At 47.3% G+C, this 27,880-nt stretch overlaps 1 protein-coding gene across 1 annotated transcript; it reads left to right on the forward strand.

Annotated features, from left to right (window-relative positions):
* The first annotated feature begins 252 nt into the window (after positions 1 to 252).
* Positions 253 to 27,742, forward strand: wdr44 (WD repeat domain 44). The gene is made up of 20 exons (XM_061236408.1): positions 253 to 800; positions 4,522 to 4,555; positions 9,395 to 9,454; positions 11,810 to 12,404; positions 14,913 to 15,043; positions 16,762 to 16,866; positions 18,153 to 18,289; positions 19,201 to 19,284; positions 19,678 to 19,784; positions 20,252 to 20,403; positions 21,421 to 21,559; positions 23,083 to 23,144; positions 23,368 to 23,484; positions 23,706 to 23,828; positions 24,283 to 24,474; positions 24,789 to 24,890; positions 25,248 to 25,363; positions 25,473 to 25,600; positions 26,193 to 26,330; positions 27,319 to 27,742. Exons 1-20 carry the CDS (start codon positions 724 to 726, stop codon positions 27,405 to 27,407), a joined length of 2,688 nt encoding a protein of 895 aa, XP_061092392.1. The 5' UTR covers positions 253 to 723; the 3' UTR covers positions 27,408 to 27,742.
* The last annotated feature ends 138 nt before the right edge of the window (positions 27,743 to 27,880 follow it).

The raw sequence follows: 27,880 nt of genomic DNA on the forward strand, positions 1-27,880 counted from the left end.
AATATTTCTTAATTAGATGCTTCATCTTTAGAGGGCTTGTGTAAGCCACATTGTCATTGTCTTCTGAGATTTCAACTGTGGCTGTAATGAAAACCAGCATAGACAACATTTATTTTCTTCAAACATAACCTACAGAGTTGAATATCTGGTGGGTCCATATTCTGTGGTCTAGGTTGGTTTGAACGATACTCTTGTTTCCCGGTCTCGCGAGATTAGCTAGTGTGATTTTATTATTCGTTGGGGGAAAAAAACTGTAGGCAGGTTAGCTAGCCAGCTAGCTGCCCTTCCCTCTCTGCTGTCAGATTTTTGTTACAAATTTAGGTGCACTGTGTTAAAACTGAGTAGTCCGTTGAAAAAAGTAATCGCGTTACAGTGGACCGTTGTTGTGTTGTTGCGCACGGTCAACTGATAAATATTACCGATCCGAACTGTCATTTCTCGTGAGTGTAGATTTCAAAAGCTAGTCAGCTACGTTTCATTGACTGGAATCTCCAATCCAGAGAGGCCTCTCCCTTCTTTTAACAGGAGTGGAAGAGGCAACAACATCATTATAGCTAGCTGGCTAGCAGCTAACTAACATATTTTCTGAGATTTTATGTAGTATTAGCTGTACGACTTTCTAGATAGTTTCTGGGAAATTGACGTTACTCTGCTTACTCGGTGGTTATTGCATGTAGGATAGTAGCCAGCTATTTAGCTAACTATCTAGCAGTAGCTAGCTAAATGGCGTCAGATACCAGTGACACAGAAGAATTTTATGATGCTGCGGAAGATGTCAATTTGACTCCCTCTCCAAACGTGTAAGTAGTTACAAAACATTGCCTCCGAATATTTATGGACATTAGTTTTAGTTTGTTAGCTAATGCTACCTATATACCCAGCAACCTGTTTTGTGCAGCAAAGTGTTGCTCGCTGCAGCTTCAAAGTTGTAACTTGCTAGCTAGCTAGATGGCTAAGTTAGCTAGCTAACTAGCTGTCTAACCCGGCGAGCAACTGTCACAATCTAGATAGAAGCCACTTATTTGTACCAGCATGATAAGGTTTTTTTTAAGCTAAAACATTTTAGTCATTTTTGTTTAGTCTGTGTTAAAGTTTGATAAATAACGTTAGTACTGTAGACGTTAGTAGCTAGTTTTAGCTGGCGACTGGTGTACAGTACGGTGTGCAGAGCCTCGGTAGAATTCATTTTTGTGGTGTGATTGTGTTGGCTAACTACTTGAAATTGTTAAAGCAAAACAGAGACCAGACAGCGGAAGTTCGGTTCAGTGAACATCGGTCAAAGCCTTTGGTTTCGTGTACCCTGTCTGTTTTCAGTTGTTTAATACTGAACCTGTTGTCATATGTTTTCTAATGTCTCGCATCTGAGCAGCTGAAGCTTGCTAAACCACTTGCCTCTGAGTTTGCCGTTCCTGGTGCAAAATGCTACTATTACGAAAGAGAGCTGACGGTCACATGATTACAGAGGTTATTAAGCATAATGTGCTGGCTGGGTTCTTTGAGGGACTGTTGATTTCCACCTTACTCAAATATTTAACCAAAGACTTCCACTAGGCTGCATATTACACTGTTCTAACCTCTAAGTTTTTTCTGTACAACATAGCGATTTCCTCTATCTCTAAATTTGACTGTTGTCACAAAAAGGAATTCACTTTTGCACAGAGGAGTCACTGAAGTTAAGTCCAATTCAGTTAGGTGTCTGAATTAGCAGAACATAATCCAGTAAGCCCTGGTAAAGACCATCCTAGAGGTTTTGGACTGTAAATGTTGTTTTACACGTTTGTTTGGACCCCACCACCGCAGACCTCCACTGGCTACCTGTAACTGCTCACATCACATTTAAAACTGGTGCTGGTCTACTGGGCTACAAAGGGGATGGCCTCTTCTGTCTTCGAAAGATTATCAGACTGTGCGCCCCAGTCATCAGTCACAAAGACTTGGACAACATTTGGACATCTGCATCCTCCCCACTGCCAAGCCTGCACTTCCTAGTCATGCCTGCAGTCTGTTCTGGCCCTGTGGTGGTGGAGTGAGTGGCTATCAGCAGTCACCGCTGCAAATGTCAACCGTCTTCTGACACAAACTAAAGACCCACCTCTTCAAGCTTCAGTTCAGCTCCTCCACCCCAACCCTCTCTAAGCCTTACTTAGCCCTAACACCAGGTTAGGTACACATTTCTGTTGTACGGCCCAATGTAGGTTTGCTATTGTATTGGAATTATGTAGCGGTCGGGTTCAATGTGGGGTTAAGGGCCTTGCTCAAGGGCCTGACAGCTGCACTGGGACTTGAACCACCAACCTTCCCGTTCCCAGTCAAGCACCTTAACCACGGTACACCCAACTTTGGAATTGTGTGAAAATGTTGTTCACTGCTCATTATGGTAGTTTTGTTCGTGCTTGTATAATTTAGCTTCATGTTCAATTGGGCAGCTGACAAGCTGTCAAACAAGTGTACACTTCATGTGCTTGCTGTCTGTTTGGATTACACTGCCCCATCTAGGGAATTCCTGCACTTCAACCCCTCATGTAAGTCACTGTGGGTAAGAGCACCTGCTGAATACCAGTGAAGTATAGCCTAGTACCCTATTCCCAACCTCACTTGCCCATCTGTACTGTGTTGGTTGATGTGGTTAGGAAGAATGCTTATCGCTCAAGATCTGTGTTGGTTTAGGCTGCTCTTGGCAGATATGCACTTGTTAGTAGCTGTAGAAATTGTGTTTCTTTGATTAATTGAATATCAGCTATCCCAAATCCCAGGCAGTTTTTCGGGGGCAAAGATATTCTATCATGTGGGTTGTAGTTGTGGGTGTTGCTTTGATGATGATAGAATTGCAGATGGAATAGGTGCCTCTAACACTGTTTTTTGTCCAATACTAATTTGGCCATTGTACAATTTCAAGTCAACTCTCCTCTTCTGTGGCCCATCCATGACACATTTTCCTGCTCTGTCCATTCCCATTCAAAAGCAACGGATAGAAATAAGCAGTGGCATGGACCAAAATGCACCAGTTTAAACTCCTTAACGCTTGCCGACTGACAAGCAACGCATTGTGCTGGCATGGAGGAGTGTGTCGTAAGAAACTCCCTTAGGTCCTACGGCAAACAAGAATTGTCTGTCAAACTGGTCTCTGTGTAGCAGTACACACTAATATTTTCATAGTATCCCAGATGATGGCTCCATCTAGCCCTGCTTTTATCTTTTCCAGCTCTTTTTCCAGCTGTGAGCGGTATGTTTCTTTCAGAGGAAAGCAAATTCCCTGCTAGCGTAATGAGGTCCCTGGTTCAATTCTTCAAGTATACCCGACAAAGCCCGCTCTCCTAAATTAGTACTTTTGGTGTATTCACAGAATTTAGGTACCAATTAACTGGGTGAGCCGCCACGGTTTTTGGATTGGATCTGGACAGTACCAGTGCCCATTGCCTAGTAGCTCCATAGGGTGACATGCGATTGGAGATCACCCGCGCTATAGGAGGGTCCACTGAGTTAAGGCATCCATGTCTCATTGCTATCTAGGGACCCATGCTGGTTGATCGGGTGCCCTTGGACTACATGCGGAATCCCCATATGAAAGGTCTTCCTGCGACTCCGCCCTATACGCACCAAGCTGTAGTCCTGGTGACACCATGGTTTTCAGAGGCGATCCGTGGGTGTCTATACTCTTCAGAACTGGCAGCAGGGTTTGGGCGTAACTGGACCTTCCAAATTAGGGTGGGAATTGGATATGTACTGCTTCACCTTGGGTGCCAAGCTTATAAATACCAATGTAGAATATTGAATATTGAATGCGTCTGGGAAATGTTGAATGTGGCAATTTATAGATGTGTGACACACTGAGACAGTGATTATAGCCCAAGAGACGCACAGCGTGAGCTATGAGTAAGCATTTTGAGTGACTTTCATTCAGTCTGTTTATCTGCTTGTTTTATGGGGGAAAAACTGAATATAGAAGGTGGCTTTCATAATCTACGAATGTATACATGAGGGCTCTCATGTCCAGATGCTTCTGTAAAGGCATTTATGTGAACGTTGAGATGATGATGTGATAACTTTGAGAAGTTACATGTTAACACACAGAGATGGGTTTTGTAATGTTTTACGAATACTAGGTTTATACAGGATTGTCTACAGTTTGTCTTTTTTAATTCTGTTGGCATTATATTTTTTTTAAATCACCATCCTCAACAACACCCCCAACGCCACCAAATGTAGTGTGGACACCATTTTTCTGCTGAGTATTTTGTATGACACCAAGTAATTTTCACAAATAGTACACTGAACTGCACTGTTCATTCAGGGAGTCGTATACTCAATGTTGTTGTACTGGTAACAATGGACAATGAACGGTAAAAGGAGTTGAAAGTGAATCATTAGCTTGTAGTCCTTCAGTATGCTGTGTGAAAATATAATGTATTCACACATACCTACATGCATGCATACATATAGAATTACATTGTTAAAATAGTTTGTAATGAAAAATGTTAAATACTAAAAACTAAACTGTTTCCCACTTCTTTTTCTCCTTAGGTCACCTGCAAAGTTTGTTCTTCCTTCAACCAAGGTATGTGAGGCAGCATTTGATATTGATTTCACTTGTGCAGTGAGGGGTGAACTAGGGGATAAAAGTGCCTTAGCTTCAGAATTTTTTTTACTTTGGATTTTGGAAGGTAACCGGTGTACAAGAGTAGAGAACACAAGTGACCTGCAAGGAGTTTCAGTAGAACATTCCAGTGTCACAGGAGAAAGCTTCTTATGCTCTCCTTGGGATTATGGGTAGTTTCCTAAGGGCATGCTTGGGAGAGAAAGAAGGGATGATTTGAAGAGTTGGTTTTTTGGATTTTTTTCAGAATTCCAAGTCAGTGTTCTAGAACTCCATTGCTTTCAGTTACCAGTAGCGACTGTTAAGAACATTCTAATCAAGTAGTCGTGATCTTACACCTTAAGGGGTTAAAATATATAGCTTATAGCAGCAATCATCAAATATGTACCTCAAATCCAAATCCAGACCAGGTTTTCTTTTCTCCCAGGTGATTAGTTGAACAATTAGTGCTACTGAGTGGATTGACTGTCTTCAGACCTGACTCCCAGGTCAAGGGAGGGTGGAAAACCAGCAGTTCTTGGACCTTGAGGACCATGATTTGATGATCGCTGGTTTATAGGGCAGAGAATAAGAATAAGAATTCTACAACCCGTTCTCTATATAATATAACAAAACAAAATACTTTTTTTTAACGTATTTCACATTGGAATGTCCCACTTTAAGATCTCCCAGTCCTGTGGACCACAGTTCTTTCACCTTGGCTGTTGCATTTTGCCGGCACATTCTAAGAACATATATTTGTCAGATATTTGTCAGATACAGATTATTACACAAAAGAAAGTACTTTTTTGTTTATTTTAATGTGGTATTTAATCTCAGGTTAAATCAGAAACGACCTTTTCAGTTAATGGCCTAGAATAACTGAAATGTCTTGTAAAGAAATACTTTCTGTGTTATTTTAATGTCATGTGGAAGCACCTGTGACATACTTCACTGATCTAACAGCGATGCACAGCAGCGCTGGAAATTTGTAATAATGATTTACTCCAGTTACATCGGTTTAAATCATGCAGTTTGATAATGGCTAATGAGGAACGCTGTGTGGAATCTGGACAGATTCGGTTGGCCGTCTGTGGAAGCCGTCTCTTCCTGGCAGCCCAGCCCCCTGACCCCAGTTAAACCCGACCCTCGCGCCTCTTCCTCACCTCTTCCTCTGCTGACTTGTCATGTGGAAAGGTTGCTGTCCCTACCCAGTGTTACTGTTGTTTTCAAATTCCCTGTTATGAACTTTTATTTTATTTTTATTTTTCCCATATGTGTCCTATGCACATTTCTACACTGTTGCGATTACGGTTATGAAAATGTGCCTGATATTGAGTTGGATTCAGGGTTTCATGTTCCAGTTGAATGTGTCTTGCGTCTATAACCTGCACACACTATATGGCCCTGCTTTTCCACAATCACTGGAACACTGGCTTAAATATGAAATGGATTATTCAATATGGAGTAGCCTAGTCCTAATAGTCACGGTGAATGCTTATAAGACAAAGGCCGATTTGTGTAGATTTCTGGTGGAAGTTTAGTCCTTTTTGGATTCATTACGGGTCAGAGGCAACTATGCAGCATAGGAAACATGTGGTTCAAGAGCTGAGAATGGCAGCAATTGTGCTCCAGGTTATCAGTTGTCTAGATTTTGAAATGGACAGAGTTTTGAGGGGAGTTTATTCTTTAAACTCTCACCCTGGAGAGTTATTGAGTCATGGACTGGCTTACCGGTCTCTAAACCAAAGGCACGTGCAGTATGTAAGACTAGAACTCATACAGTGCTAGACACACTTTTGAACTGAAGCGAAAGCACGAGACTAGGTCAGTTCAGATGTCCAAATTTCTCAATTTTTGAATGCTCTCCTGATGTTCTTGTATGAAAAATGTATTTACCAATAAGAGGCATTGCGCATAACGATCTTTATCTGTAATACCGAGAAAGAACCGATTAGGCAGCAGTGACCTGCGGTGTTTGCTCTTTCAGCGCTGGCGAACAGAAACGGGCATTCAGTCACGCACTTTGAAATGTCCTTGGTGAGGGAAAGACAGGCAGCAGTGATAGGGCCTCACCTCCCCTGTACGGGCAGAGGTGTTTCCCAAAGGAGGACAGTTACTATTTAACTACTCCTGTTATTCAGCTGCTTTTACCCTTGGTCAAGGAACTGATTTGGCAGATGCGATGGGAGAAATGGGAAGTTGCTACAGGTTTTGGGAAGAAAACAAGTCTTCCAAAACCTTTTTAGCAACTTGAAAGTGATCATTTCGGGCATCAGTTTAGGTGAATGATTGGAATTGGAATCCCCCCCCCCCCTTAGAGGAAATGGGCCAATCGATACGAAAATAGCATGTAAGCGGTTGCTATTACTTTATGTGGATTTCATACTGCCCATTAGCCAGTTTAACGGCTGGGTGTTGAGAACATTTTAAACATGAGATCATGACGATGGCTGTTGATGTATTTGATGATTGCAGCTGCTACGTAGCCGTTCTGAGGCTGGAGCAGTGAGTTTTGCAGCGATTGCCGAGATCTGGTGTCCAGTTGCCTGGGTTTTTGTCCAGCGTTTGCTTGTTTTTGATCAGAGCTGATCATCAGCATCTGTTTATAATTGAATGGGACAAACTGGGTTCAGGGAACGGAGAGAGAGGGTAATCGACAAAAGGCGTCGAGCCTGCGTCTGCGTTTTGGCCCTCAAGTCAGGGCTCCAGAGCATTTATTTCTGCACTGTTGTCCTATAAGCTGAACTGTTACTGATCAATAATGAGTTCAGCTGCAAGCACTCCTTTTATTCTCTATATGCAGTTCACAATGTGCTATTCGTTCCAGTCATTATACTCTGGCTGGCAGCTCTGATATTTAACAACATTTAAAATGTTACTTGTGTACTTGTGTCAAATGAAAGCACTGTTTTTTTTTTTTTGTCGTTTTTTGTTTTTCATTTTAATTTGCTTCAGAATTGCCACTGTCTTTTTGATTTTTCCAGTTGAGTTGTTTCTGTCTTTTGATTATCTGCAGACAGGTTTCTCTCTTGTGAATATAGAGCAGAATGCTAACCGCGTGCTAGCTGAGAGATAAAGCGCTGAACACTATAACTGTACCAGCTGCCCACTCCTGTATTTAGTGGCTTTGAATTAATAAGGTAATACAAATACAAAAAGGTTACTGAACCAAAGAAATTAGGGCTACTTGAACAGACCTCTTCCTTTTTTGTGAATAATCGTCTACTTCCTGTTCCGATGCATGCTTCATGAAAAGTAGATAAGAATCGAAGGCTTTCATTGGTCTGTACCCTTTTTATTTTTAGTGCGCTACACCAGTTTCAGCTTTGGGGAACGATTAAAGAATGGGATTGTATAGAAAGTGAGCAGGCTCATAAATATGGCTGCACTTCTTTCATGGGATTGATCAGTGATACTGGAGAGCTCTGACTGGGTGGTGGGCCTTCCTCATAATGACTTCACGTTTCAGTGAAGACAGTTGGCGCAGGTATTTGTGGTTTCCTTTCAATCAGCAGCCAGTTAAGGCCTTGAGAACAAGGTGTGTGGACTCTTTAGCCGGTGAAAGACTAAAATTCATCCCTCGTGCTGAAACCCACCAAAACCGAGACCCTGCGGACACTGCCGCCCTCCGGGACTGGATTTTGACATTGCAGGCGTAGATGAATGTTGGAGAGTTGTGCGGTTACACTGGTGCAGGAAGTATTCAGACCGCTTATCTTATCTCAACCAAATATCCTGTCATTTTTTTCAAAAGCCGAAATGAAGGCAAATGCTTTTTTGCTCCACAGTGCAGAAGGTGAACTGCGTGTATCTGTGTATCCACTCATGTAGAAAGCTCTGAATCACACACAGAACATACACTTCCTCTTGCTGTAAGCTGACTGCTGGACGGGGTGGGGAGGCTTGCTGCCTCTGTGCCAGTGTGCTCCTGGGTGTGATGGGAGGGAAGGGGGGGGGGACGGGCCTCTGACCCAGTTCTGACCCAGCGCAGATGCCAGGCCGCCATTATCCCCACTTTCCACCTCACTTCCCGGGATATCGCCACCCTTCGCCGTGATGTCTCCCATCAGCCACCTCTGGAAAATGCCGGCATTATTCGTTGTTTATTTTATTTGTTAAAACGTTTTATTTTATATAAACATATTGCTGTGTCACTGTAGAATTTAAAATGTACATTTAATGTATATACTGTAGGTATCATGTGAAAAATGATAAAAGCCCAAATTGATCATTCTCAGAGGCAAAGTACTTTTAAATTAGTATTCAGCGCTGTAAAATCGGTGACCTTGCCATTTTGGTGTTAATGTGCTGGACACTGTATAATTAGTGTATTAAAGGCCATGGCTCATTAAGTTTAGGCAGGTTTATGTGAGGATGTGTTGTGTGAGGAAGAGATGTGATGGTTTTGAGTGTGTTTATGTGAGGATGTGTTGTGTGAGGATGAGATGTGATGGTTTTGAGTGGGTTTATGTGAGGATGTATTGTGTGAGGATGAGATGTGATGTGATGGTTTTGAGCATTGCCATTCTCTCCGCTCATGTGTTTGAAGACAGAAGGCTGCAGTGCTCAGTGGACTCTGAGCAGTGTGGTTGGTAGTGAGTTCAGTGCTCAGTGTGCAGTGTGGTTGGTAGTGAGTTCAGTGCTCAGTGGGCTCTGAGCAGTGTGGTTGGTAGTGAGTTCAGTGCTCAGTGGGCTCTGAGCAGTGTGGTTGGTAGTGAGTTCAGTGCTCAGTGGGCTCTGAGCAGTGTGGTTGGTCGTGAGTTCCTGCAGTGTTCAGTCAGGGCCCTTAACAAAACGCCTCTCTGTGTGTCAATGCAGGAGAACGAGGAGAGCCCAACACAGCCCCCCCAGGACCCCCGCTCTGATGACTCCTTCCAGGTGTGCCTCTACGCCCCCTAACCCCTAACCCCAGCCACACACCTGATTGCCCTGATCAAGGTCCCTAGCAAAGGCCATTAATACTGGTTGGTCAGTAGAATCAGTTCAGCAAGTGCTTTGTTGAAACGAAAGCCTGAGCGGGGCCCCTGTGCGGGGCCCTATGCTCCACCCACTTTGGCCTCCAATCACCCTCCACCACAGGTTCTAAACCCGCCCTCTCCGGCTTGGGCTCCTCCCACTCTGCTCCTCCGTCGCTCCTCTCTCCCCTCTCACTCTCGTTGTCTCCGCTCTCCCCTTCCTGCTTTCCCCTTCCCCCCCCCACGCGCCTCCTTCCTTTCTCATGCTTTCCCTCCATGGTCATCATCGCCCCGTCCCACCTCTCTGCAGCGTCAGCACGTTGGCCAGGGAGAGCTGAGCGGGCAGTCTGGGAGGAGGTTAAGCACAGTAATCAGCACAGAGCTCCTTAGCACTGAATGCACTCTGTGTGTTTATGCGTTACGAAAGTGTCCGGGGAAAAATTCTACTGTTACTTGCGTTTCTTGTGCTGCTGTAAAAGTCTGTCCTGTTTATAGTGCAGTTCCCATAAAACATTTCACCGGTATTTTGTACACAGCAGAGACAAAGACTTTGCAATGAAGTCAGCGAGCTGGAGGCAATGGAAGCAGAACATGGCTGCCTACACTTGCTTTCAGGATAAAGCTCAAAAGAGATAGGAACATAATATTCACTCGCCAAATTTATTGCATCAGTTTGCGAGGACAAGTATCAGCCCGTGTATATATGATTGATTTTGAGAGACTTCCCAAATTAGCCTAACGTTTAAGAGTGCTATTCTATAAATAAGGGCAATATTCATTTTGTGCTATGGCTCTTCGTATCTGTAAAAAAAAAAAACATTAATTTTCGATTGTATTTTGGAACCGGAACCGGGCCTGGGATCCGAAAACATGCACTTCCCTTTTCCAGAAAGAAGCTGTGGCAGAGCAGGAATAGCTTTTATACATCTCATTAGAAGTGACAAATCTTCTATGTGCTGCATATCAGGAACAAGCCAATATGATCTCTTGAGTTAAGCTGTGTTTTAAGTTGTGAGATTTCACCGGTCGTCTCGACGCTCAGGGATTCTGGGATACGTCCCAGCTCCGGGCGCTTGTGAGGACAATGCGAGCAGCTGTGGTGGGGGAGCGAAGTGCCGGCGACTCTACAAGTGGAATACGCTGACAGCAGGCTCTGCATAATAAAAACGTAGGCCTAACTTAAAACAGCAGCCAGGGGAATGAGCTGGAGGGGAGACCGACACAGATGAAAAAAAAAAATCTGGCTTTCTGAAAACCCTTCTTAGGGGAATGCTGGAGAGGGCAGAACTGTATGCTAATTCTAATTCTAATGCTAATGCTAACGCTCGGCTGGTGAGGTCAGCTACAGCAGAACCCACCGAAGCCTGAGCTAGGCTCCGTTGCCCATGGATACAGCCCCACGTCCGACACTGAGCCAGGACCGGGATGTGCCACAGGCCTGTGGTCTCGGAGGGAAGTGCTCACATGGCTTCTTTAAATGACTGACTCATTGTCAGCCTGGCCTACTTCTTCTTCTGTGACACAGAGTAGCCTATTGTCAAGCATAACGTGCATGTGCACACGAGTGAGCATTGTGTGTGTGTGTGTGTGTGTGTGTGTGTGTGTGTATATTTGTTGATTCTGTTGCCAAGGCGTTGTCTTTCATGTCCCTATCTGCCAGTGGTCCTCAATCTTAGCCGGAAAGGGCCGCTGTGGGTGCAGGCTTTTGTTCCAACCAAGCGGTAACCCCTTATCTACTAATCAACCATTAGAGTATTTGCTAAGGACTGTGATTAGTGGAGTCGGGTGGTAGCTGCTTGGTTGGATCAGACGCCTGCACCCACACCGGCTTTTCTGAACAGGGTTGAGTATCGCTGTGTTGAGCTCTGCTTGCCACTCTCTTCACTGAGCTCAACATACACAGCAGAACCTCAACACACTAAAGCATCGGGGAAAATCTATTCCACACGAACCCATCCATCCTTCCTTAATCGCTACTTCATTCTGTCTGTATTTGCTGTCTACTGCAAAGCAGGCCATAGGTCGATTACTTGTTTGTTTTGGATTCAAATACTTTTCTGCACTTGATTAAGCTTGTCTGGTGTATTGGAAGCTATGAAACGCTCCCACATTGCGCAAAGCCTGCCTTCTGGTCCTCTGGGCAGGCTCGATTGCGCCGGACATGATCAATCGGTCACAGAAAAGTATTTGAATATAAAAAATATAAAAAATTTCAGTCTATGGCAAAGACGGTGTTGATTGGTTTTCCTGGCTTGACTGGCTTCTTCTCCTTCCTCAGATCATTGACAGCATCATCCAGCAGAGCCAGCAGGAGAGCAGTGTGGAGGAGTCCCTGCTGACAGAGGAGAGAGAGGAGAGGGAGAATGGGGAGGACGGGGGGGCCGCCGGCGAACAGGACGACGGGCCGGTGAGCCTGGGGGCGGGGCCGCCGGAAGCCCCGCCCCCTGAGGAGGAACCCGAAGCGGAGAGCCCGGTCGCAGAGGAGCCGAGCGTGGAGACGGACGGGCAGCAGGACCCCGGCCCCGGGGCGGTGGGAGAGCCCGAGGGCGTGAGGCCCCCTGACATCACCAGCGCCCTGGTGCCGGAGCAGCCCCCGGGCTGCGCTCCGGAGGGCGAGGACCACAAACGGGCCGACATCCTGGAGCAGGTCTCTCTGGCCGATAAGCTGTCGGACCCCGACCCCTCGGCCCCCCGGAAGCCCCCCCGGCAGTGCACGGTGGAGCCGGACATCGTGGCCAGCACCAAGAAGCCCCCGCCCATCCGCCCGCCCCCGCCTGCCGGAGCCCCCCCGCCCCGGCCCCCGCCCCCCTCCCGCCCCGCACCCCCGCCCCGCAAGAAGACCCAGGAGGGCCTGCGGCCGTCGGGGCTAGAGGGTAAGGACCGTCTTCGTTTTGGGTTCGTGTACTTTTCTACGCTTTACTGAGCTCAAATACTGCAAGATCAATTGAGGACAGTAAAGTATCCGAGAAGGTTACATATTTGACCCAGGTCTGGTAAGGAGGGCCTACCCTGCTGCTACACTGCTCATGGCTGCAGGCGCCATGGTGACCGTCGAGTGTTCCATTCCACTGTGTGTCTTTAATGCGTCTTTCCCTAAATTTACTGCAGTGGGGTCAAACCAGGATAGCACTTTCACTTAGATTTTTAGAGCCATTCTTCTTTTGAATGGCAGATTTTTCACCATCTCCAAGGGCATCAACCCTTGAAATACCATGAAAATTTTAAAGGATGTATTTGTAGTATTGGGTCAACAAATGCGCAAGTTATGTGTTGGTTATTTGTCCAAGATGTTTTTTGGGCGAAAAAGCCCTGTCTCTGGTTTGAATTTAAGAGGGCAGTCCACACAAGCACAGACTGCACTATGAGCAGGACCCAGCGAGGATGCATAAAGAATACTCACTTAAAAGCACACAGGCCCACACTCCAATAATTAATCAAGCTAGATTTGACTACTTATTTCATTATATTTTTTATCCTGAAATGCGTACTTTGCAGACATGCTTGCGATAACTGTTTATAGAAATACAACACGATTGCAGAGCTCTATGTTGACTTTTTCCTCCAAAGAGCACAACATGTGCAAAGATGAAAAATATAGGAGCACACTCATGCATCCCAGTTAGCAGATTTTCCTAAATTATATTTACTCTTAGCACACATTAATTTTCGGGAGCGCTGCAGAACCCTACATACAACCCAAGAACAGGGATTGTCAAATCGCGGTCCTCAAGGTCCGAAAACTGCTGGTTTTTCATCATCCCGTTACCTGGGAGTCAGGTGTGAGGACAGTCTGGCCAATCAGTAGCACTAATTGTTAAGCTAATTACCTGGGAGAAAGAAAACCAGGGCTGGATTTTGATTTGAGGTCCAGCTTTGATGCTGCTATCGAAGATGATTCGGTTATTGTATTCTCACAGAGCACTGAAAACACGGGTCTGAATACTTCTGACTCACAAGGTGTAGCGTTACCTCAATATGACTTCTTTTATACAGCCTATTGTGCTCATGTTTATCAGGGGTGTCGATAATTTTTACTGTCTTCCTGTTGGTTATTCGTAAAACGCCTGCTGTAAAAAGTTTTACTCGTCTGAAATTACGTATTTGGTGTCCTGAGGCATTATTTTCAGCCTTGTGCTTGAGGGCATTTTTAAGCAGATTTGCCCCCAAGTCCCCTTGTCTCTCTGACGCTGGGTCAGACACTTGAAACGGCGAGGGTACTTCACTCCCATACACAGTCCACCAGTGGACCCACGCACACTCCTGACAGCCACCCACACACTCGCATACACATCAGAACGGATGAGCAGCAGGGGCCAAACGGACTGAAGCCTCTCTTCCAAATGTATTCTTTTATTTCTCTGGTTCATTGCATTTCAATTTAGCGAAATGAAAGGCTAGGTGCTGGCGTTGAAAATGAGCGTTGGCGAAGCAACACTACGGCACAGCGCGTCGAGTGATTGTTTATTCACTGTGTCAGTGTGTTTGTGTCTGTCTATTCCCAAATAAACCGGAGATAAATAATTCAGGAAGTTATCAGCTTAGTGAGAAAAAAAAATCCTCATTTGTAGAGTGGGTATATTGACATATTTGAACACATAACCGATTTGAATATTAAACGACACTAAACTTGGCAACATTTCCATGGGTATAGTTTTTCTGAAGTTCTGAAGTTTACTTGTGTGGTGTGTTGTGTCGACATTACATTACATTATATGTACATTACTGACAACAAACGTTTGCACAACATTGTTTTATTTGCATATACACACGGCTGGTTATATACTGAACTTACGTCACATAGATTAAATACTTTGCTGAAGAGTACAATGCTGGGTATAATTCCACTTTAACACATTCCCTTCCCTTGCAGTCTTCTCTCAAGGGCACTATTTCCAGACTAAATTTCTGACGTTCAACGAGCAAGCTTAACAGTTGCTCTGCAAGGGAGGATAGATGATGAACAAACCAAAACGGAACTGAACTATATGAAGTAACCTCCAATCCAATGCGCTAGTATTTAGTTTTTCCGTCGGATGACTTTGGAATGTTGATGAATAATTCTTAACAACCTCCCTCGCTTCTCTGTAGTTATAATAAAAACACAACAGCCTGCCTTCTAAAACTAAGACTTTCACAAGTCGGAACCGAACCCCACTTGGCGTGCCCTCCATATTTTTTCCTGGCATTTTGGGGATTCCCCCCTTGAAGCAGGGGAAGGGAACGTTTGGAAGAAGGCATACAGTTTGGAATTGAACCCGGCCCTACCTTGGAGTTAAACCCGTATCCTCGAGCTTACAAGCCCAGTTTCTTACCCATGGTGGGGCTGCCTGGCCCTGGCCCTGGTGCCTGGTCCGTGTTGAGCTGTGCTTGTTGTGCTCCAGTCTCTGCAGAGCTGACGGAGCCCTCTGGCCTGGTGTCCCCCAGCACTGCGGTGGAGAGCATCACCAAGGAGCTGCAGCACTCTCTCGACCTGGCCAGCGCCACCAGCGGAGACAAAGTAGTGACCGCCCAGGTCAGTGTCCCGCCCGCTGTCTGTACCTGCCCCACTCTCTGTACCTGCCCCACCCGCTCTCTGTACCTGCCCCGCTCTCTGTACCTGCCCCCCTCTCTGTACCTGCCCCACTCTCTGTACCTGCCCCGCCCGCTCTCTGTACCTGCCCCCCACTCTGTACCTGCCCCCCACTCTGTACCTGCCCCCCCGCTCTCTACCTGCCCCCCCGCTCTCTCTGTACTCTCTCTGCTCTCTCTGTACGATGTTAGTCACCGGAGAGATTTTTTGTCAAGACGGCGGCATACGTACACGAACAAATACAGCAACTGTAACCTTGTTAAAAAAAAGGTACAGAGACATTACCATTCATTGCTTGCTCACCAAGCCACGCCCGCAAGCGTTGCTCAGAAGTAACCTGCTGAGAATCCGTTGTGTCCGAAATAGTGGTCTCGTTTCACCGCCGACTCCCCGGTATGCAGCGCTCTCTGTAGAGTACAGGGAGGGAGTGAATGAGCGGGGCCTTGTCGTCTCCAGCTGAGGGGATAATGGGTTCAGTGAGGAGCAGCAGCTCCGGAGTGATGGATGCGCTTTCCCCATGTAGGTCAGGGCCCAGGCAGGCGCTCGACGCCTCCAGCCTGCACATCACTCCTCACTGCAGTCTCAGAAGAGCGCCGCTTTATGACAGTTGGGTTTTGAAAAATGTCACCTCGGAATATCACTGATTTAGGTGCCGGAAACGGCGAAAAAATATTATTAATTATTTGTGCGCCACGGTGTCACCGAGGCCTTGTTCCGTCGGTATTATAAATGATTCCAAAGGTATTAGACATGCGTGCTGTAGCCCCAGAAACACACTTATTGTGTGGACGGACTTTCTCAAGCGCTTCTGTCGAGTTTGAATGAAGTCACATAATGTGTGCACTTCAGATCAAGGGAACAGATGTGTTCAGTGCAGGTTTGTGTGCTCAGTTTGTGTTCCCAGAAGATTTACATTGGTGACTTCATTTGGGGCAATAAAGATGTTCTGAAATGTATATTAAAAGCTGCTCAGATACATTTCCAAAAAGTTGTTTTGGGTGAGTGGCCAAACTTAGCTTTAAGAAAATGTATTTTTTCCCCCCATGTGTACGGGTTTATAGATATTTTGCCTGTGCCATAGTAGCTGCATTCAGTATCCAGTGTCCATTAAAATAGTGTCTCATACTCCGTGCCATGGAGGTCTGTGTGTATTTTTATTCCAGCCTCAGATCCTGATTTTATCATTATTTGCTGAATTAGGCCTGTAGACATGCACAAAATATATATATATATATATATATAAAGTGAAATGTGTTATTTGTGTTGTCTAAATAACTGTTGCATATGTTCTGTAATTTAGCGCAGTTAAATGCATATGGCTGAATGAGTAATTGCTGGTTTTTATTCCAGCCTCAGATCTTGATGATATAATTACGTTTCAGTTATTTGCTGAATCCAGGCTGCGGGTTTGCATATAACGTATGCAAAGCGAAATGTGTTATTTGTGTCGTCTGAATGACAACAATTGCTTGTATTATGTGCTTTAATTTAGCTAAATGCATACGGTTGAATGAGCAATTGGAATAAATGAAGGCAGCGTCGACTTGTTGGAGTGAAAACCCGCATGCGCGCGGTCCTCCGGCGAAACCGGGTTTTGAGCGCGGGGTCCTCCCCGTGCGGTTGTTGATTGCGGTTGTTTGTGCTGCTCATTGCGGTTTCAGGAGAGCGGGAAGGCGGCGGACGGGCAGAACTCCGCCGCGGCGGGCGGAGAGGCGGCGGGCCCCCAGCGCCCGCGCTCCAACTCGGGACGAGAGATGACCGACGAGGTGAGGACTGCGCACAGCTGTACGCTCACGACTACTGTCTGTTCTGGCTCCACGGTGGTGGAACGAACTCCCCGTTTGAGGTCAGAACTGTAGAATCTCTCCCCACCTTCAAGCGCAAGCTGAAGACGCACCTCTTCAAGCAGCACCTCTCCCCGTCCCTCCCTACCTCCCTGTGAACCTTAATTGTTGTCTCTCTGACTTGCTTTGTGTATCGGTATCTTTAGTTGGCTAGGTAAGCAGTGTTTGGATAGTTAACTTTGGTCACTTTTGCTGTTTGTTTGTTTCTTTGTTCAAAAAAAAAAAAAAAAAAAAATTGGCCCTCGTCCTTATCTTTCTTGTACAGGTAGCAGTTGAAATTGTACTTCCCTCTAGGGTCTTTCAGCGAACTTATCCCTGGTTATGGGTATGCACTTTGTTGTACGTCGCTCTGGATAAGAGCGTCTGCCAAATGCCAATAATGTAATGTAATGTAATGTAATGTAATGTATGCGAGAAGAGCCCCTGCATTACATTACGTGATCGGCATTTGGCTGACGCTCTTATCCAGAGCGTCGTACAGTTGATTAGACTAAGCAGGAGACAATCCGCCCCTGGAGCAATGCAGGGTTAAGGGCCTTGCTCAAGGGCCCAATGGCTGTGCGGATCTTGCTGTGGCTACACCGGGATTAGAACCACCGACCTTGCGCGTCCCAGTCATTTACCTTAACCACTATGCTACAGGCCGCCCCTGCATGCTAATGCAGGCCTGGGATCAGTCCAGTGTAGTTACTATGCAGAGCCCAGCTGGGGGGGGAAATGACCAGAATTTGGAACTTGGAGTTCAGTGCGATAATAGACGGAGGCGTGCCAAGTTTACACGCCCGCTGTAATGTATCTAACGCTGGGTAAAGTGTATAAATGATTGTATTACGGTTATTAAGTGCCTCACAAGGCCAGTTGTCTGGCGCCCCCCAAATGGGTTCCTGCGGGTGCTTGAAAATGCTTTTATTTTGAAGTAGCATTTTCAAGGCTGGGAAAAGTGCTTGGATTTAGAATTAAGTGCTTAAAGGTTCTTGGGTGCTGTTGCTCTCGTTAGTGTTCTGATCCATAAATTTGCAATCCCTTGAGATCAATGCGAAACGGAGTAGCCACGGGGTGTGTAAGATGGATACTGCTGTAGAGGACGGTCTCTGAAGAGCACTGGGAGAGGGGCTGGGGTTTGATACGCGTGTGCGGCTGGTGGCGTGACCTCCGCGCTCTGTCCTCCCTCTGGCCCGGTCCCCCTCTGGCCCGGTCCTCCTCTGCAGGAGATCCTGGCGAGCGTGATGATTAAAAACCTGGACACGGGGGAGGAGATCCCGCTGAGCCTCGCCGAGGAGAAGCTGCCCACGGGAATCAACCCTCTCACGCTCCACATCATGAGGAGGACCAAAGAGTACATCACGTAAGAAAACGCTGCGGCGCCCCCTGTCTGCACGGCAGCGTAACAGAGCTGAGAGAGACTGCCCTCCTTCTCTCCGTCTCGTTCCACAGACAGTGATGAGGACATCTGCACGCAGTCCGCATGTTTCAGTTGCACATTATGTCCTGGGTGTATATGTCTCCTCTTTCTGTCTATTTGTACAGTACGAAAGTCTAAAAGTAAGTCAGTCTTACTTTTACTTAAGTGTTTTAGACTTATATTTCGGCGGCATGGATGGTGCAGTGGGTAGCACTGCCGCCTCACAGCAAGGAGGTCCTGGGTTCGAATCCCCGTCGGCCGGGGCCTCTCTGTGCGGAGTTTGCATGTTCTCCCCGTGTCTGCGTGGGTTTCCTCCGGGTACTCCGGTTTCCTCCCACAGTCCAAAGACATGCACGTTAGGCTGATTGGAGAGTCTAAATTGCCCGTAGGTATGGGTGTGTGTGCCCTGCGATGGACTGGCGACCTGTCCAGGGTGTATTCCTGCCTTTCGCCCAATGTATGCTGGGATAGGCTCCAGCCCCCCTGCGACCCTGATCAGGATAAGCGGGTTCAGATAATGGATGGATGGATGGATGGATGGACTTATATTTCGACTTAAACTCTTCTTTCTATGACTTTTTACTCATTTTGAGATTTGCAAATGGGGTAAGAAATTCACTTCTCAAACAACAAGTAAGTTTAAAATGCTTATTTTAGCTACTATTTTCTACTTGAGAGAAAAAAAAAAAAAGATTTTAATTCTCACAAGAAGAAAACCCTTTCAGACAGAAGTGTAGAGCTCTTTTGTAGACTCATGGGAAGTGTAGTTTTTTTAATACTGTAATATTCTGCCAGCTGTAGGCAACTAAAACAGTCCTCCAGGATGTGACCTGACTGTTTCCCCCTCCTCCCAGGAACGATGCGGCTCAGTCGGACGATGAAGATAAGTCTCAGTCCAACCTCACGGACTCCGACGGAGGAAAGCTCAAGCAGAAAACGTACGACCGCCACTGTCCAAAAAAAGAACCGCATCTTCGCAGGATTTATCTTAGGAACGAGACTCCTTTCCTCCTCTTCTCTTCATTTCCTCATTGACTTGTGCCTTACTTCACTTTAAAGGATATTTCAACGGGTATACTCAGAGAAGTATATTTTGTCATATGGATGTATTCGTTAAGTGGGCTAAAGGGGTGTTTTACTAACAGAGGTGGAAAGTCCAGGGGTCAGAAAGTAAAAGTCCTGCCATGTGTTTCTTCCACCCATGATTTCACCAATTAGTTCTGCCTCCTGGCTGGGGAATTGTGCTAATGAACAAATCCAGGTGATTGGAACAAAATTCCTGGGGTGGACTTTAACTTTCTGAACCCGGATGTTCCCCCCTCTGCCAATAGCACGCAGCTGAAGAAGTTCCTGGGGAAGTCGGTGAAGAGGGCCAAACACCTGGCGGAGGAGTACGGAGAGAAGGCCGTCAATAAGGTGAAGAGCGTCCGCGATGAAGGTGAGCCTGCGGGGACCGCCGCCAGCGTCGATGGCCCGAACCAGGGATCGTCCAATCTGGCCCTCAAATCCAAATCCTGCCCGGGTTTTCTGTTCTCCCGGGGCTTGACAGTGCAATGGCTGCTACAGGCCAGCCTGTGCTCACACCCGACTCCCAGGTAAAGGGAGGGTGGAAAACCAGCAGTCCTCGGCCCTCGGGGACCGTGATTTGACGATCCCTGGCCTAAGCCTAGTCCACGACAGCAATGGAGGACTGAGCATTCATACAGCCTTTAATGGGTGCATCTGCAGCGCAAATATTGGTTGAAATCAGTGAGTCACTCATTTGGTATGATTGTTCCACCCGTTTTGGCTCGGACAATACCTAATTTTTCAAGTGCTAGTCCACGCTGTCTGTAATGAATTATACCGTTTCATAAATCAACAGTGTATTTCTATGGAGGTTAACCCTGTGCTTTTGTATTCCAGTCTTTCACACTGACCAAGACGACCCCTCCTCCAGCGATGATGAGGGCATGCCTTACACCAGGCCCGTGAAATTTAAGGCAGCCCACGGCTTCAAGGGCTCTTTCGACTTCGACCAGGTCCGCGTGGTGCAGGACCTGAGCGGGGAGCACATGGTGAGGGTCTGAGCGCGTGTGCGCCTGTCACTTCCTGCATCGTCAACTTCCTCTGCCCGTTTCCTCCTCCCTGTCGCCGTGAGAAACAAGACCTTGCTTTTCCCAGCCTATAGCCCTACTGGCTTGCCTGGGCCCTGGAAGGTTGGTGGTTCAAGCCTCAGTGTAGCCACAATCAGATCCATGCAGCTGTTGGCCCCTTGAGCAAGGCCCTTAACTTCACATGGCTCCAGGGGGATTGGCTGTTTCTTAGTCTAACCAAATGTGAGTCACTTTGGATAAAAGTGTCCGCTAAATAACTGTAATGTTCCACTTCTAGAAGCTTCTATAGCTGTAAGAGTGATCGCAGCATGTGTTAATTGAAGCCCCGGGGGCTGTTAGCAGCTGAACCGGGGCGGTGAGACTGCTCTGAGTGAGGTCGTATGAGAGCATGATGGCCATGTGCTAGGGAGGCCTGGAGAGGCTGCTGCACAAGGGCTTCATCTGCAGGGGTCAGTAATGGAGAGTGCAGGGGTCAGAAGTGGAGAGGGCAGGGGTCAGAAGTGGAGAGTGCAGGGGTCAGAAGTGGAGAGGGCAGGGGTCAGAAGTGGAGAGTGCAGGGGTCAGTAATGGAGAGTGCGGGGTCAGAAGTGGAGAGTGCAGGGGTCAGTAATGGAGAGTGCAGGGGTCAGTAATGGAGAGTGCAGGGGTCAGTAATGGAGAGTGCAGGGGTCAGAAGTGGAGAGTGCAGGGGTCAGAAGTGGAGAGTGCAGGGGTCAGTAATGGAGAGTGCGGGGTCAGAAGTGGAGAGTGCAGGGGTCAGTAATGGAGAGTGCAGGGGTCAGTAATGGAGAGCGCAGGGGTCAGTAATGGAGAGTGCGGGGGTCATAAGTGGAGAGTGCAGGGGTCAGTAATGGAGAGTGCAGGGGTCAGTAATGGAGAGTGCGGGGGTCATAAGTGGAGAGTGACTTTCTGTGTGTAACGCTGTCCTCCCCCAGTACAGTGACAGCCTTCCTGTGTGCTTGTTATGGGTGCGTCTAGGGAGCAGTGTGGACCATGAAGTTCTCTCACTGTGGAAGGCTGCTGGCCACGGCGGGACAGGACAACGTGGTGCGGATCTGGGTCTTAAAGAACGCCTTCGACTACTTCAACAACATGAGGATCAAGTACAACACAGAAGGTACAGCCGGCCCAGGCTACGACTGTTTGGAGTACGAGGGACTGCAGGATTTCAAATGCGTTTCAAAGGGAAATGCAGAGGGATTTTAATGAACTGTACATTTGTGAGCTTGCTCAGCTAATTTGCATGTAAATGTAATTTTTCATTGAGACTGGTGATGTCAGTGTGCAGATATTACGAACACATCTGCTGTCTGGCACTCACTGTATATCACGCTGAAAACCACAAGTCATTGTTGACCTGATTTCACTGCCAAGAGCATCAGAACTGTGCCTCTGTGCAGATGGGTTACTGTGGAAACGGTGTCAGTGAATTCAGCGTCACATCAGCGCATCATTACTCAGTGTCTTTGGAGTCTTATCTCTTCAACATACTGTAAATGTCTTAGTTTGTTTTTAAGTTGTCGCTTTTTTGCGAGTGCGTACTTCATTTAATGAGGACAGATGTCAGTAAATGTTTCTAGAGTGTTAGTTGGTTTTAGTAGCAAGTTGTATTTTTGAAACGGTGATTGTAAATTATATTTTACTTGACTTAATGATTAATGTGCCCGCTAACTCCCATTTTTTCTCTCGGTTTTTCAAGATGTATGGACCCATTGGCTTTTCTTGTCAATTAAACATGACTCGTTAGAGTGGCTGCCAAGGCTTCAGCCTGTGGGTTGAAGTGGTTGCTATGGAAACGGCAGTGTGTGCGTTGGCTGTGCCAGTCTGGCGTATCTGGGTTGGGCAGTGTGGTGTGTGTGTTGGCTGTGCCAGTCTGCCGTCTCGGGGTTGGGCAGTGGGGTGTGTGCGTTGGCTGTGCCAGTCTGCCATCTCGGGGTTGGGCAGTGCGGTGTGTGTGTTGGCTGTGCCAGTCTGGCGTATCCGGGTTGGGCAGTGCGGTGTGTGTGTTGGCTGTGCCAGTCTGGCGTATCCGGGTTGGGCAGTGTGGTGTGTGCGTTGGCTGTGCCAGTCTGGCGTCTCAGGGTTGGGCAGTGCGGTGTGTGTGTTGGCTGTGCCAGTCTGGCGTCCCTGGGTTGGGCAGTGCGGTGTGTGTGTTGGCTGTGCCAGTCTGGCGTCTCGGGGTTGGGCAGTGGGGTGTGTGTGTTGGCTGTGCCAGTCTGGCGTCTCCGGGTTGGGCAGTGCGGTGTGTGTGTTGGCTGTGCCAGTCTGGCATCTCCGGGTTGGGCAGTGCGGTGTGCTGGCGGCTCCTGCCCTCCCGGTGGACAGCGAGAGGGGCGCTTCAGTAATCTGTGTCTCTGACACTGGTGTGGGCTGGCCTCCTGCCTGCAGAGAGCAGAGAGAGGCCCAGAGACACGACTGAGCGCCCTGTGTGGGGAAACGTGTTCAGCCTTCCTGACTTCTCTCTCCTCTCCTCTCCTCTCCTCTCCTATATTCTTTCCTCTCCTCTCTTCTCTTTTCCTCTCCTCTCTCCACCCCTCCCTTCTCCTCTCCTCTTCTCCTCTCTCCTTTCTCTCCTCTCTCCCCTCTCCTGCCTCCTGTCTCCTCTCTCCTCTCCTCCTCCCTCCTCTCTCTTCTCCTCAGGTCGGGTCTCTCCTTCCCCCTCCCAGGAGAGCTTGAACTCGTCCAAGTCGGACACAGACGGGGTAAGTTCTGCCGCGCCAGGGAAGTGCGTCATCCACCAGGGAAGCGCGTCATCCACTTTAAATGTGTGTGCTCTTCATGAGCTCAGCGGCAGTGTGTCTGAACCCTGCCTGTTAGTCTCCCACCCTGATTACAGAGCTGCCAGAGCTGGTGTGTGACTGCCCTCCAGTGGCCGCTGTGTGACATGACTCCATTTTGTGAGTGAGGCTGCGTTCTCTCTCGCAGGTCAGCGGCGCCACGGAGGATCCCGACACGGAGGACCGGAACGTTCCTTTCCGACAAGTCCCCTTCTGCAAGTACAAAGGGCACACGGCTGACCTCCTGGATCTGTCCTGGTCAAAGGTGAGAGGTCGCATCCCCAGTGCCGAGGCCCCACCCACGAAGAGCGAAAAATTCACAGAACATTTAAAAAATGACTGGAATGAAATCTCTTCCAAATTCAGGAGAATTCATTTTTAGCCCCCATTTCATATTTTTTCGGGATACATTTTCGCAATATGACCTGATGTTCAAGGTTGGATCAGAAACTTTAGAGAAAATATTGCCTGTGTTCCACCTTTTAGAACTACTTCCTGCTGTCTTCATCGATGGACAAGACTGTTCGGCTGTGGCACATATCCAGAAGAGAGTGCTTATGCTGCTTTCAGCATATAGACTTTGTGACCGCCATCGCTTTCCACCCCAGAGTAAGTGTGTGTGTGTGTGTGTGTGTGTGTGTGTGTGTGTGTGTGTGTGTGTTTTCAGTGAAAATCCCCTGCTGAATAATTAATGAGTGATTGATGCACTCTATTCCTTTCAAATACCGACTCCATTACATGTGATATCGGATTTGGGGTCTTTTCTGTTTCCATCGATTCATGAATAGATGAATAAATTAATAAACACCCATAATCTACGATCAGGAATTTACAATTATTTGAAATGAATTTCATGAATTTCCAGAATTGCGCCCACACCTACAAGCTCTGACCTGCCCGTTTATTTCTACTCTTGGAAAAAAACTCTAAAAAGAGAATTCACTTGGAGTGGAGTGTATTATTTATTCATTGCTTATCAAATTTTAACCGCGCACACGGTGGAGTGCAGCGAGTTCTCCGGTCTCTGAGTTGTATTTGTTCTGTCCGAACGCGCCGACCGCAGGACGACCGGTACTTCCTGAGCGGCTCGCTGGACGGGAAGCTCCGGCTCTGGAACATTCCGGATAAGAAGGTGGCCCTGTGGAACGAGGTGGACGGGCAGACGCGCCTCATCACCGCCGCCAACTTCTGCCAGAACGGGAAGTACGCGGTCATCGGCACCTACGACGGCCGCTGCATCTTCTACGACACGGAGGTGCGTTCCCCCTGTCACGTTCTGGGCCGCTCTGACCCCTTGCGTATCCGCCGGTCTCCCGCTCGATGCTCATAAGAGCCTGCCGTCTGTGGACCCGTAAGTCACGGAGACGGAAACCTACGGTGCGGAAATGTGTCGAGTCCAAACCTTTCAGTTGCGATCGATGTGCTGCGACAAGTGTACGGCTGCTTGTAAGGATCGGAGCAGGTGTGAAGTTGTGTTATGTGCTGAAATGAAATGGAGTGACATCCGTTCCCTTTATCCTGAGAGGGTGAAGATTTCTGATTTTCTGACTTTTCACCCTCCCCCCCCAGCACCTTAAGTACCACACACAGATTCACGTACGCTCCACCCGTGGGAGGAACCGCGTCGGCCGCAAGATCACCGGGATCGAGCCGCTGCCTGGAGAGAACAAGGTATAGTAAGAGTTTAAGGTTAAATTTATGGGTGAGGTATAGTAAGAGTTTAAGGTTAAATGTATGGGTGAGGTATAGTAAGAGTTTAAGGTTAAATGTATGGGTGAGGTATAGTAAGAGTTTAAGGTTAAATGTATGGGTGAGGTATACTAAGAGTTTAAGGTTAAATGTATGGGTGAGGTATACTAAGAGTTTAAGGTTAAATGTATGGGTGAGGTATAGCAAGAGTTTAAGGTTAAATGTATGGGTGAGGTATAGAAAGTTTAGGTTTTATGAATTTTATGAAATGAGTGTCCGTCAGGTTGTTTAATAGGTTAAATGTCTGATGGGCCCTGTTTGCCTCCCTGTTCTCTGTAGATTTTGGTGACCTCTAATGATTCCCGGATTCGCTTGTATGACCTGAGGGATCTGTCTCTGTCCATGAAGTACAAGGGCTATGTGAACAGCAGCAGTCAGATAAAGGCCAGCTTCAGGTAGGAGTCCTCTGTTAAACCGCACATCACTCGTTCATATTTACTCTGTTGCTGTTGGTATTTTTCTTTTCAGAATGCTAAAAACCGACACGTCAATCTTACTTTTCAGCCACGATTACTCGTTCATCGTAAGCGGTTCGGAAGACAAATATGTTTACATCTGGAGCACGTACCACGACTTGAGCAAATTCACTTCTGTGCGACGGGACCGCAATGACTTCTGGGAAGGAATTAAAGGTAAGGAGAGACACTGCTCCAGCAGCAGCCAGTGATATTCCCAAGAGTGTCAGATATGCGCAGTGCAGTAATAATGCATCATACTGTTACAGTCACACAGTGTATTGCATTGTCAAACACCAGAAGTTGCATCGTAAAACACCATAAGCCATATACCCATCTTAAAGCAGTAATCCCATGACGTGTAGGAGCGGTTTGACCTGAAATTCATCTCGACAAAGCCTTACTCGCCATTTCTGGCTGCAGAGACGGGATGTTAGCCGTGCTGAATCCCGCTGAGGCCTTTGTGTGTCAGCACAGCACAGCACAGGACTCGCATTTCTGTCATAGTGGTACGAATGGGTATGAACTGTGCCTCTTTTGATTGGATTAAAACGTGTTCCGTCTGCTACGAAACAACATCCTCAAAAAATACACGGAGCTTTAGAGTGGCAGCATTTTTAATTGTGTGTAAATAATCATTTTAGTTCCCTTTTGACGCCCAGGTTTTTAAAGATATTTGACCGTTTTAAGTGGAAGAAGTGTCCTAGCCCGGTGCGTTTCCATGCGAGTAGGGCACGCTAACCCCCCTCCCCTGCCTTCGCCCCTGCAGCCCACAACGCGGTGGTGACGTCGGCCATCTTCGCTCCGAACCCCAGCCTGATCGTGTCCCCGGAGGCCAGCAGCGTGGAGAAGCCCGAGGCGGAGATCAAGAGCACGGACCCGGCGGACGGCGAGACCATCCCCTCAGGTTCGGGCCAGACTGGGGCTGACCGTGGGCAAGGAGCCCTGCTCCGTTACGTTCGTTCAGGCTCACCTGGTTCTGAAACCAGGACGCGCATAACGCAAGTCACAGCAACGTAAAATCACAACAATGCCCTCTGAGGTTTCTGTTCAGCAGGCGCTTTGTGAGGTCTGTTATAGCCTGTCTGGTCCGTGTAGAGACGGCAGGAATTTCACGTGCTGCTTCCCTCAGGTCGAAGGTTCATAATGCCCAGGGCAGAGCAAATGGATATAAAAACTCGCTTCATACCACCCGCAATAACCATGCTGAATTCTGCATTATGGTTTACATACCTAGCGACTACCTCAAGTCCTATCAATGGCAAATAGTGTCTTCATATTTTATATACAGTAATGTAATTTTGTGATTGTTGTGTGTATGCATCATCATTGTTGCCTCATGTTTTCACTGTTTTTCAGTATTGCCGCTAGATAAGTTTCCCGAGTGGGGACAATAAACTAATGAACTGAACTGGAATTTAGTGGAAGAGAATTTTAAAGCTCTTGTAAATTTCCACCAGAATTCTGGTATTGATGCCCCTCAATAATTTCCATCACTCATGGTCATTATTGTTTTTGCATAAAGGAATGGGCCACCCACTTTGCTCCATTTCAAATGCTTTTGCTTTTTGCACTGACAGGAAATGCATATCATCAATGTTGTAATATCAGTCTGTAATGACAGTCAAACAAGCCATACAATCAAAAAGGATTGATCGCCTCTTTATGTTGTTTGTGCTTTCTTTCATATGTGAACTGTAATTAAAGGCTATATTTATAACCTTTATCCCTTTTAATTGTATGGTTTGCTGACACAGAGTTTATTTCTGACACGGCCAGTGTATTTTCTTATCGTTCGATTCTTGCTGCAGCCGGCACCTCTGCATTGAGGAGACGCAGTAGCATTTGTTTCCGTTTTGATCTGCTCTGATCGCCCCCTCCTCTCCCCTCCACAGGTGCCCTGAAGACCGACCACACTGAAGTCCTCCTCTCCGCCGACTTCACTGGAGCCATCAAAGTGTTCGTTAATGTGAAAAAGTATTAAGCACAAACACCCACACTCAGTCCCACCCCGGTCGCTTCCTGCCCTCCCCCTCCCCCAGACTTAATGACGGTGGAGTGCCCGCGTCCCGTGTTTCAGAACACGCGAACGTTCGCTCTGCGGGTGTGAGTCACGCACTGCCCTGCGCGTGGAGTGTCTCCATGTTCACTGGTCCCCCAGGCTCGTGGAGGTGTGCGTGAGGTCTCCCCGCTCACCAGGATGACGTGTCGAATGAGAAAAATACAAAAAGGAACCTGTCGGTTGAAACGGTGTTACAGACAGACATGTCACTTTGCCTTCTGTTATTACTTTTTTGGCGTTCATTTTGATTTGGTTGGTTGGTGGTGGGGGAGGGGGGGGGGGGGGGGGGGAGAGAAGGCAAATATTTAACGAATATTTGTGTATGAATATAATTACGCAAGGGGGGAGGGGTCCTTTTAATAAACGCTACTAGACAGGTGTAGAGGTGAGGGCCA

Source organism: Conger conger, chromosome 3, assembly GCF_963514075.1.
Source record: "Conger conger chromosome 3, fConCon1.1, whole genome shotgun sequence".
NCBI classification, from domain to species: domain Eukaryota; kingdom Metazoa; phylum Chordata; class Actinopteri; order Anguilliformes; family Congridae; genus Conger; species Conger conger.

Bases quoted from the DNA above. Each gene is read 5' to 3' on its own strand.
- wdr44 (XM_061236408.1), top strand. From the start codon at position 724: ATGGCGTCAGATACCAGTGACACAGAAGAATTTTATGATGCTGCGGAA. The intron at 18,290-19,200 runs GTAAGAAAACGC...CCCTCCTCCCAG, and splicing joins AGGACCAAAGAGTACATCAC to GAACGATGCGGCTCAGTCGG. The intron at 23,145-23,367 runs GTAAGTTCTGCC...TCTCTCTCGCAG, and splicing joins CCAAGTCGGACACAGACGGG to GTCAGCGGCGCCACGGAGGA.